At 43.9% G+C, this 12500-nt stretch overlaps 1 protein-coding gene across 1 annotated transcript in view; it reads right to left on the bottom strand.

Moving 5' to 3' along the window:
* The window catches only part of LOC147024140 (uncharacterized), a 24957-nt gene that overhangs the window by 1161 nt on the left and 11296 nt on the right, over positions 1–12500 (bottom strand). The window contains exons 4-6 of the mRNA XM_085883749.1: positions 11333–11515; positions 7156–7296; positions 1–2389 (exon numbers count right to left, since the gene is read on the bottom strand). The exon at positions 1–2389 is cut by the window's left edge and continues 1161 nt beyond it. Coding sequence (XP_085739875.1) covers positions 1788–2389; positions 7156–7296; positions 11333–11515 — 926 coding nt within the window. The 3' untranslated portion in view covers positions 1–1787. The remainder of the gene's footprint in view (positions 2390–7155; positions 7297–11332; positions 11516–12500) is intronic.

Below are 12500 nucleotides of genomic sequence, written 5' to 3'. Positions count from 1 at the left end.
GGCAATTCATGAAGGACTTGGGCTAAACACTTTCCCCAGCAGAACCCACAAAAAGGTGGTTATAATTTGTTCCGTTAAATAATTGTCTCCCTGAAAAGGTGGTGGCAGCAAAAACAGTAGATAGGTTTAAACTCGAATTAGATAGGTGCCGAGAGGCATTGCAGGTTGAGGGCTACATGGATAGTGCCAAGATTACAGAGGTGTGATGGACACAATGGCCTCTTCCTGCATTGAAGTTATTTGTGAAATAAGTACAGGAGTGAACTCTTCCCTCCTTTTCCTTTACTTTTCTTCCTTCTTCTACATCCCAGCTTTCCTTTCTCAATTTATTACTTGTAATGTCAGTCATGACATCATTTGTCGGTTAGTAAAGATTTACTATAACATTAATGTTCTGAGCGGAGCTCGGAGTGAAGGTTCTGGGCGCAGCTCAGAACGGATGCAGATGCATTCTCGGAAGCCAAAAGCTTCAGCTCTCTGCAAAGCTTACATCATGTTTTAAAGCTCATACTGCGTTGGTCGTGAGGTTCATATCGAGCCACGAGGCCATCGGTGTGACCAGGTCCGTTCTATGTTTTATCTACATACAAGCGCTACTCCTTAAGGAGGATTAAAGTGGGAAGTATATCTCTCTATGTAGCTAATTGTAAGACTTAACAGGGTAAGAAAGATTGGAATGCATTTTGTACGTGTTTTCATGTAAACGCATTGCACGTCACGTACATTCGTGCCATTTGCGCGTCACGTACATTCGTGCCATTTGATGTTTGTTTCCTGTTCCTTTGATTTACTGTATTTGATTCATAGTGGAACTGTAACACATTTCTGAAATATTGTTGTCACAAAACTACATCATTCCTTTACAGTTTCACGGAGCTTTCAGGAGCAATTATAGAACTTTCTGGAAGCTTCTTTGGGAATGAATAAACGGTCGAAGGCTTCTGTATGAACGTCTCCTTGTGTCTATATCTGCGTACAACATCCAACGAACCTGCGATACGACGAGCGTGAAACCCCGAACGGCAGACAAGCGCTTGTTGCCGTTAAACTACTTCCATACCCCAAATTCTATCCAAAGAACACCACTGTTCCCTAATTACGTGGGCAAGCAAAGCAAGGCTGATGTCTGCATTTAGTCACTGTATTTATTAGCTTGTCCAGGCACATTGACTCAACATGCAATTCTATTTATTTGATGCATGCATATCACAGAGTGGGATATCATTATCGATTTAATCTTCTGATTGCATCGTTATTCTTTTGCCATGTCCCAATAGTATGGGGTTGGTGGGTCAGAGTATCTAAAGCTTGGAATTACAGCGAAGCAGTCTTTCAAAACCAGCTGGTTAGGCCTGATGATCAAATGGAACCGATTTGAGCAACAATTTGGTCAAGGTACCAATGATATATAATTCACTTACTCTTCGTTGAAAGATACCACGGGGTCATAAGCATTAATCAACAAACTGAGCAGATGGGAGAGCCACCTGAATCTCCATCTGATGAATGGCACAATCTGTGATGAAATAACATACCTGTGAAGCACCAGTTTGAAAGTTTATCGTCGGATTGAGAATCAAACCGAGACTAGACAGCTCAAAAGTGAATGTGATACCTCTGTACTATCCCGTCCGACTGGTTGCATCATCACCGGGGCATGGCAAAGCACAAATGTAGTGTCCCCTCCTGCTTTTCCTTGCAAACTCAACGATTTAAAAATTTGACTCAAATAGTAAGCCAATCATAAAATAAAGTCCAAGCAGGTGTAAGTGATGGTGCAGATAATCTCATTTCCTGGATGTGAGACCACTCTTGTCATTGAAGCCAGGATGGAGCACAACATTGTAGGCAACACATTTGGCGGAGTGCCTCAGGAACTGCCCACGGCGGATGAATCCACGACCACAACGCGAGCATACAAATGGTCGTTGTGCCACGTGCGTGCGTTTGTGCCGAAGCAGGTTGTAAGATTGTGCAAAGCTCATGCCACACATTTCACAAGCATACGGACGTTCTCCCGTGTGAGTGCGCCGGTGCACCTCCAGTTTGCTGCGGAAGGCAAAGCGCAGGCCACACTCGGTGCAGTAATGAGGCTTGCCAGACAATGATCTTGCCCGAACACTGACCTCTGTTTCTTTGCACACGAGCAGCTCAGCATCCCTGCCATTGTTTTCACATTTGTTCAACCACAAATTGTATGAAGTTTCGTCCTGCTCCAGACATAAAACCTGGGAGGGAGGTTCTACCTTTCCAGAGTTTGAAACGAGGAAGCCAGCGCAGCATTGTGATAGCTCTGGAGCAACAAGGGGCCAAGCAGATTCAGGTTGGCATTGAAAAGCTTGACCGGCATCTGTTGGTGCTGATGTCAGACGAGTGGATGCATCACGGCCTGCAATAAGAAAATATCAACTCAGCAATAGTAAAATGATGAATAATTATTGTGTCCATTTAAGATGTCAAATTCGTTTTTTGACCTCTTTATCCTTTGTATGAGCTATCTTTAAACTCGCTTTTGCATAACCCTGTTCAAAAGGTATGAGCAAAGAAACATCAAAAAAATAAAAGTGTATGCGCGCGCACACACACACACACACACACACACACACACACACACACACACACACACACACACACACACACCCAACATCGGCAATCTTTCACCAATCAGGAAGTTGGAGTCAGTGTTATTACCGACTACAGTACGTACCGAGTGGTTCATACCGGAAGGTATACAACCCAGAAACCTTGAGAAGCTTTCACCAAAAAACATTACATTGATATACATAGACGTTTCAGGGATATGTTCACAAACATTATTCTTTATAAACAGCTGCGTGTGACGGGTGGAAAAAAAATTTCCCTCAATAATTCAGAAAATACGTTAATGTGGAAAACGGCTTGCTCAGGGTGACGGAGCACGAACCACTCGCTCAGGGTGATGGAGCACGAACCACTCGCTCAGGGTGACGGAGCACAAACCACTCGCTCAGGGTGACGGAGCACGGACCACTCGCTCAGGGTGACGGAGCACGGACCACTCGCTCAGGGTGACGGAGCACGGACCACTCGCTCAGGGTGACGGAGCACGGACCACTCGCTCAGGGTGACGGAGCACGGACCACTCGCTCAGGGTGACGGAGCACGGACCACTCGCTCAGGGTGACGGAGCACGGACCACTCGCTCAGGGTGACGGAGCACGGACCACTCGCTCAGGGTGACGGAGCACGGACCACTCGCTCAGGGTGACGGAGCACGGACCACTCGCTCAGGGTGACGGAGCACGGACCACTCGCTCAGGGTGAAGGAGCACGGACCACTCGCTCAGGGTGACGGAGCACGGACCACTCGCTCAGGGTGACGGAGCACGGACCACTCGCTCAGGGTGACGGAGCACGGACCACTCACTCAGGGTGACGGAGCACGGACCACTCGCTCAGGGTGACGGAGCACGGACCACTCGCTCAGGGTGACGGAGCACGGACCACTCGCTCAGGGTGACGGAGCACGGACCACTCGCTCAGGGTGACGGAGCACGGACCACTCGCTCAGGGTGACTGAGCACGGACCACTCGCTCAGGGTGACGGAGCACGGACCACTCGCTCAGGGTGACGGAGCACGGACCACTCGCTCAGGGTGACGGAGCACGGACCACTCGCTCAGGGTGACCGAGCACGGACCACTCGCTCAGGGTGACCGAGCACGTACCACTCGCTCAGGGTGACCGAGCACGAACCACTCGCTCAGGGTGACCGAGCACGAACCACTCGCTCAGGGTGACCGAGCACGAACCACTCGCTCAGGGTGACCGAGCACGAACCACTCGCTCAGGGTGACCGAGCACGAACCACTCGCTCAGGGTGACCGAGCACGAACCACTCGCTCAGGGTGACCGAGCACGAAACACTCGCTCAGGGTGACCGAGCACGAAACACTCGCTCAGGGTGACCGAGCACGAACCACTCGCTCAGGGTGACCGAGCACGAACCACTCGCTCAGGGTGACCGAGCACGAACCACTCGCTCAGGGCGAGCGAGCACGAACCACTCGCTCAGGGCGAGCGAGCACGAACCACTCGCTCAGGGCGAGCGAGCACGAACCACTCGCTCAGGGCGAGCGAGCACGAACCACTCGCTCAGGGCGAGCGAGCACGAACCACTCGCTCTGAATGATGTAGCGCAGCAAAAGCGTCTGCAGGGAGTGAACGATTTGCTCAGAATGACGTTGCGCTATCGACAATGGGTCCTCCGCAAGTGGCTTCAGTACTCCTGCAAGCACTCCAAATAAATGGTTGATGGTGGTGGTCATATGGCAGCTTAGCTGCCAGGGTAGCTATCATTTCTTGAAGCGCGACTGTGTCGCTGATACAGTGCCCCTCTACCAGTACACACACTGGAACTGGTACTCATTTCGCCGACCTCGGAAGGATGACAGGCTGAGTCAACCCCCTGGTGTATTAATTCAGCATCCGACGGGGCTTGAACTCAGGACCCGAGGATCCCAAGCCGCCACCCTAACCACTGAGCCAACACCAGGCTTAAATGTTTGATAAGGAACGGTTGGCCAGGCTGTCGCTGCATACCATAAAATATCCCTTTAACTTTAAAGCCGGTCTTCACCATGCACGCAGCAGTTTATGAAATAAAATGACTTTATCCACAAAAGAGTTGCAGCTGAATGCAGAACAACCCTGGAGACATCGCAAAGTTCAATTGCCCGTGAAATAAACATTGCAGATAATCCGCCATTTTGTCTGCCCGTCTTTGCACACGTCACATGGTACATCGTTTGTGGTCCGCACAAACGTTATAACGTTTTCTTAAAAGCATCCGTTTTTTTTTGTTTTTTTTTTAAATCAGATTTGCTTCAATTCCCTGTCGAGCGCATCGCGAAACCTTCGGAAATATAGACACATCTGGCAAACTCTCTGAATCGGCAATCACTCTGGGGAACAGGGAGTGAGGTCTAACAATGAATACATTAAATCACATAGTTCAATGAAGCTGATTAATTTGTTCACTCAATATAATTCTCCAAACAGTTGAAAAAGATAAGTTTAATGCTTTGGAAATTTCACATTTTCATGTGTATGTATAGAGGATGGAACATAGCCTTGCTTGCTTCAAGTAAATAGTTATATCGGCTTGGTTATAAGACTCGTTATTTCTTTAGATTACCAGATTTCACAACAGATTTCGACACATTTAGTCCGGACGATATCCGATCCTCAAAACCGAAATAATATTTCGATGATGTTCTTTAATTAGTCCGTGAGAGTATATCATGGAAAATCGTATCATATAATGCATGAAATCGCTCCAAGCTCCTAATTTGAAAGCTTATAGAACTTACAAAAGTGAAGGATACGGCGATTTGAAGCTATGATGAACAGGCATTCGATATGCATGAGGAAAGTGAAATATAAACTTAATTGTTGAGAAATCGTTGTGGCCTGTTCCAAGTCAGGGCATGGTTGAGCAGGCCAAAAAATATGGCAGCTTCAGACCCCAGTGAGGTCGTCCAGGAAACATATTTTGGAGGACAACCCTCCCCCCCAAATCCCTTGGACCCCAATTTTTATAAATTTTGTGAACAAACTTTGGTACATCACGGGTGGTGGAGATGATGGTCAAGTTTCATCAGAATTGTATGTGTAGTTTTGGATAAGAAAGCAAATACATATTTTGGGGGGCAACCCCACTTAAATCCCCCGAGAGTAGATTTTTCTAATGTCATGAACAAACTTTGGTATATCATGGGTGATGAAGGTTGTCGTGAAGTTTCAACGGAATTGTGTGTATCGTTTGAGAAGAAAGCAAATTCCTCTTTGGGGAGGCAACCCACTCCCCCCGCCTTCCCCCACCCCCCGTAAACTCCCTCTGTGGACCCCTTCAGACCCTGTTTTGATTTTTTTTATGCCATCACGGGTGATGAAGGTTGTGGTCAAATTTAATTGAAATCGTATGTGTCGTTTCTGAGAAGTTGAAGTATTTGTGTATGGACAGACGGATGGGCGACGTGCCATCCCATAAGCTCCCCGGAACTACTTTACAGGTGAGCTAAAAACCATCCCTGGGAATATTATAACAAACGAACTACATTATGAGGATGTCCAGGGCTCAGCGACAATCCTGAAGAGAGCCCTCGGCACAAAACTTCGAGAACAGAAATCTTCAAAGCTTGGTCCATGAATCGTGACCCCTTACTGAAATGAAGGTGGATACTTTGAGCCCACCTTGGGAGGACTCCATTCCACATTCTGAAACCCACATATGGAGATACCAATCAATGACACACACACACACACACACACACACACACACACACACACACACACACACACACAATTAATTAACCCAAACACCCAAATTTCACTTGTGCACTTCCTTGCAGTTCCCTTCGTGTGCATGCAAAGTTTCAGGCCGTTAGGTTTTATGGTTTTGGAGTTATGGAGGAGACATACTCACACAAGTATTGATAGGAAGAGATAAAATTAATAAACCAGTACAGATTGTGTTTTTCTCTGAAGGAATGCAGCACAGCTCCAATAATGTGTATAAGGTTTGTTCATCTCCAGTTGGGTGGTGATAGCATCGGCTGTAACTTTTAATGGACAGTATTGAGAAGCCTTAGCTGGAGCAGTTTCCCCTTGATAGTGTGGAGCAGTTGCCTTACTTTTCAGCTGGAATGTGTGAGGTCAAGACTCTATACCCATCTCGTGCCATCTTTGTCATGGAGCGAGTCCAAAGATTCTGATACCTCTGTGGCAATGTCTGGGTCCCAAGTCACTTCATATTCTTATAATATAGAGGAAGCCAACATGTTCTTTCGGCTCTCCGATATGCACAAGGTATATGCTCTTCTTGGTAGCAGCCTGGAAAACTGATTTGTGGAGTGGGCTCCAGGCTATTTAGCTTATCTTACATTTCAGCAGGTTATGTGAGCTAATTCGCTTTGCAGAGGTTTAAATTGACGCGTTGGTGTAGATGTGTTTAGTGGCACCTCAATTGCAATGATTAGGCTGTGTTGGGTATGTGGAAAATCGGAAAGGATCCCTCTCGTGACGCGTGCAGAGGGCATCCATTTGGAAGAAAACCAAGACTTTTGTGACAAAGCAAGTGACACAATAGCCAAACGGGAGTAACAAGGTTCTTACGTGAAGTTTCATCATCCTCTTCAACTTTTATTCTCTCAGTACCCTTGTCGGCAGGAACAGGCTCTTTCACTGATGGTGAAGGAAGTTGAGTGGCCGTGCAGATGTTGTCCTGAGAAGCATGGCCAAGTGCGTCACATTTACCTGATGCAAAACAATGGAACAAATGGGTTAATGTGCTGGAATTTCAACCAAAGCAAAAAGACACTAAAATAGCATTTGATGTGAGTGTGTTGATGGGCATATGCCTGTGCCCGCATTAGATATCGACCCACTGTTACCTTTGATCTCAATGAAAGGTCACATGAAGAATTAAAGAGAGGGAGAGAGAAAACATCCGATGGTTCCAACTCAAGTTATGTTCTGCAAAACGATTTTCAAAAGGGCACATGACTAACCTGTCGAACCCAACATTGAACCAATTAATATTTGTGTTAGAATCCAAACTTTTGCCAACTTTGGTGGAAATCTCTTCAGCGGTTCGCAAATTCGTGCAGTAACAAAGATTTTCAATAAAAGGGCAGATGATCTTTGCCCTACGATATCTTTCGAACCCAAAAATCGAATCAGTTAATCTTTGTATTATCTTCCGTACTTTTGCCACGTTTCGTTGAAATCCCTTCGGTGGATCACAGGTCATTGTGATGACAAAAAAGACGACAACAGAAGGATGCACGGATGGACAATCTGAAGACAATGCCTGACTACTCTGATGGGTGAGGAATAAAAATATTAAACAACTAGAACGGCACTCGGGTGCAGCGTAGGGTGCAGCGATGTATCGATATACCAGTGTAATTTTTCATATTGATATACTGGTGTCGGAATTTTGAACGTACCGGTATACTGAAAAGAAAAAAAAAATTGGTGATATCACCAATAAATCGAAGAAAGGAGTTTCTAGTCTCCTAGCAAACCCTAATCTTACCAACTGGGGTCTTTTCGGACCTCAAATAAAAAAAAAACACTCAATTTCACTAAATCTGCCAAAGTTTCACATCAATGACTAAATATGGTGTTTTATTGATAAAGTCAACAAACTTCAGAAAAATAAAAATAAATATCAAATATAAAAGGAACCCACCAATCAGGGACATTTATGACACAACTCAGAAACATTAAATTTCATTCAATCTTCTGAAGTTTCACATCAACGAGGAAACATCATTATTTTGATTGGATGATGTTTTAGTGAAAGCGAAAGAGTAAAAAAAACACAAACAACAACAACAAAAAAAAACATAACAACAAAAAAATTAAAATTCGAGGACTTACTCGACACAAATATCATGTGAAGTAATCATGTATATAACAAATTGAACGAAAACAACAGGGGTCTTTTTGGACCCCAGAAAGGCTTTGCTCGTCACTCTGCACAGCAAGGTGAGATCTTAAAATATCATATTTATTACCAGCACATATAGGTAAACAAAGTAAGAAAACATGAAATACATCATTAAACTAATATAGAAATAACACATCAAAATGTATGCCTGGGGTCCAAAAAAGACCCCTGTCGGAAGGACTAGGGTTAAATACCGTACGTGGTTTAAAAGCTTTGATGCATTCGGCGACACCTGGAACAGTGGAACGTATGATGTCAAAATGTACCTGGAAGTAGATATAAGTAGGTTTTAATTTTTAACCCTCAGCACACGAGCACCGTACAAGCAATCACATTTTTCTTTGCCCGAGTGGCTGTTTTTAAAGCAATTGCCAATTGGTTATTTTATATGAATCGGGTGTGCTTTAGAAAGCCTGTTCCAATTACCAACGCGGCAATCTGCGATCATCATACCGGTACGGCGATCTACAATACTTTCAGCCCTTCTTCAACTCCAGATACCCGTCCATCGCTAGTCCTTCGCCCTTTCGCTTCCAAACAGTAACTTCTCAGTCCTCACAATCCTGCCCCTTTTTGCCTTTCCAACCCCGTAATTCCCATGAAAAGCTTCCCTCACCTAAATTCACCCGTTCGTTCCTCAGTCACAAACTCCCTCGCCTCGTCCTTTCACCTCCCAGCCCCCCTCACTTGAACCCCCCTGTTCATTCCACATCAGAAACCACCCCCCTCCCCCCCCACCACCACATCACCAAGTACCCTATTAGCTCAGTTTCCTCAGTATAATGACCCAAATTACCCCATCAACTCATTACCTATCGGCTATGATATACAAAGGTTCCCTTGCTTGTGCAAGTCACCATGGAATTAAATAGATTAATTTTTCTGAAAATTATTTCCTGCAAAACTGTCCAGTAAAACCCGATCGTTGGCGCTCCTATTATCGTCATCGTGTGGGAGAAACAGCTGCTGCCTGCTCATAGGGTGGAACTTTAAATACACCCATTATACCGGTATACCAGGAAAAAAAACCAAAAAGGAAACGGCAAATCATTTTTAATAAAAGATGAAGATGGAAGTAAAATAATACCGTTCTCGTCATGGGGATAATGCCCTGTGTGAGAAAACTTTGAAAAATTACCGTGCATCAACGATGTATACGTCATATATGAATACGTAATGGACCAAGACGTATTTTTGGAACCTGCGTAAAAAAAAAAAATAATAATTTTTTTTTATACCGAAATACCACGATCTACCGGTATAAGACCATCGGCATATTGATAGCGGAAAAAAAACCCCCGAAACTGATGGGCCGAGTCGAGCACATCAGTACTTCTGCCAGTTTGAAGAGTTTACGTACGTTTTCTATCCCGCCGATATCTTCATCCGGACCTGAACCAACATCAAATAGGCTCGTTCTCATCACCGAATCAACTCATCCCCCTAGTTTTGCCATAAGTAGTCCATGTTTTGAAATACCGTGTAATATATATATATATTTTTTGGCTTCATCTCTCAATGCTGAAGAATCACTTAAAAAAGAAAACTAGAAGGGCACTATATAAACGTATATTCCCCATGAATACTCGATCACAACTGTGACATTTCACGTCGATTGACGAAGCGGTTCAAGAGAAAGGATTTTAAAAAGATTTTCGTTCATTCCAATACGGCTGCCAGATCATGTGACCTATTAATAAATATGCGAACACCATGGTATCCCCAAGGCTTGATGAATATGTGAGTGATGTTTCCCCTCGATCTGTCAAGCTGTTCTGGAGAAGAAGGTTTTTAAAGGTTTATTCTTCAAAAAATCATAGCTGCCAAATCATGTGACCTATGTCCTTATATGTGGAGAACTTTTTGTTTCTCATGGATAGGCGATCACACCTGTAAAGATTTGCCTCGATCTGTTCGGCCGTTTCAGAAAAAGAAAATTTTTATGTTCAAAACAATACGGCTGCCAAACCGCATGACCGATGAGGTCGTCAATATTTTTCGCCCATACAATTTATCCCAAGATGACCCTCAAGCATTTTCATTCTAATTGGATAAAGTGTTCGACGTCTGCAATTAAAACGTCATAACGAAGCCACCTATGACATCATCATAAAAATAACATTAAAAAACGAAATAAAAACATCACATTTGTTGACGTACTTGACATGTGCCAAGTTTCAAGTTTTTCCACGGAGCGGTTTCAATACAAAGGTCCAATGGTGTTCCTGTTTTTCCCAACATGACTGCAACACCACGAGGTCTACGAAATCATAATTAATCATTAAAACGTTCTACGTGAGTAGTCGCACCGATGATAAAAATTTTTTCGTGTCAATCGGATAAGCAGTTGCAGAGAAAACGGACAAAATTAGCATGGACGGACGTACGTAAGGACAACCCGAAAACATCATGCCACTGGCGACTTCGTCAGCGGAGGCATAAATAATTCTCTTATCCAGATCCGGATTCAAATCTCCACCAAAATTGAATCAAGAAGTCCTCGTCACACACCCAACCTGTCCACAACTTTTTGAGACATCCTGCTCACAGACAAACAGACAGGGATGAAAATGCAACCTCCATCCAGCTTTGGTGGAGAAGGTAATCATGTGTCACAGCTTACGATTAAATGACTGGACTTAAACAGAAAGAAAACATAGACTAGTATTTTATAACAAACTATTCCATCATAAAGATGTTATCCTATTCTAGTGATTGAGAAAAGAAAAGATGAAAGTGCAATTTGAAGTAAAATAAGCACAAGGCAAAATTACACCTGTAGTTCACATATTGCTGTCATGGCTGCTGCTAGCCATAATGTCTCCTCTCACCCACCATATCCATTATCAACGGGTACAGGAAGGAGATTCGTCATCTCTACAGCAGGAACTGATATGAGGTTCACGTGCTCCATGTTGTCCGCGTTTAACTCAAATCTTCCAGGTACCTTTTCTTCAGCTCCGACAACAATCACCTCCACAGACGCTCCGTCCACCACAGGTGAATGGGGAGAGGGAGCTGGCAGGAAATAAGGAAGAGGTGGCAGGAAATCATGACGAGTATGACCTCCAATGTAAAGCTTGTACAATTGTAGGTCTGCATTTAATGAGTCATGTGATCATGAAAATAAACAAAACAACACATGAAGTATCGACAAAGGAAACTTTCATTTTCACGACTTTCAAACCCAGAATTATTTTCATGTACTCATACCATTCCCTTCAACATTTTCACCGGTTCACTAAGTCCCAAGTAAAGTCATGCGCCGCATTACGACGTTTCGGTCAACGACGGACCACATATACGGCGGTGGTCCCATAAGATTATAATGGAGCTAAAAATTATTTTCGCCTCGTGATGTCGTAGCCGTCGTGTTGCTGCCAGTCGTATAAAAGTACAGCAGAGCACGTACAATTATGTACAGTACATAATACTTGATAATGATAATAAACAACTATGTTACTGGTTTATGTATTTACCATACTGTACTTTTTATCGTTATTTCAGAGTGTACTCTTTCTACTTACAATTTTTTTTTTTTACTGTAAAACAATGTGCCGTGTCACGCAGTAGCCTCATACATCTCGTGTTTACCGAGTCTCTTGATCGCATCATTTTTCCGTGTGCTTGATTTAATCTCATGTTGTTTTGTTCATCATGGCCCCCTAAGCGTCCATCAAAAATTTAAAAAACAATTTTTAAGTATATAAAGTCAAAAAGTTACAGTGAGTCAAGGTCAATTTATTATTGAAGAAAGAATTTTTTTTTTCTTCTAAATTTAGTGTAGCCTAAGTGTACAGTGTTTATAAAATCTACAATAGTGTCCAGTAATGTCCGAGGCCTTCACATTCACTCACCACTCACTCACTGACTCACCCAGAGCAACTTCCAGTCCTGCAAGCTCCATTCATGGCCAGTGCCCCATACAGGTGTACCATTTTTTAAAAAATCTTTTATACCGTATTTTTACTGTACCTTTTTGATGTTTAGATATGTTGAGATA

The sequence above is a fragment of the Eptatretus burgeri genome, chromosome 6, assembly GCF_056783735.1.
Source record: "Eptatretus burgeri isolate ZD-2024b chromosome 6, Ebu_testis_v1, whole genome shotgun sequence".
Lineage (NCBI taxonomy): Eukaryota > Metazoa > Chordata > Myxini > Myxiniformes > Myxinidae > Eptatretus > Eptatretus burgeri.
Note: the sequence above shows the minus strand (reverse complement) of the source record. Positions and strands in the feature narration are given on the sequence as shown.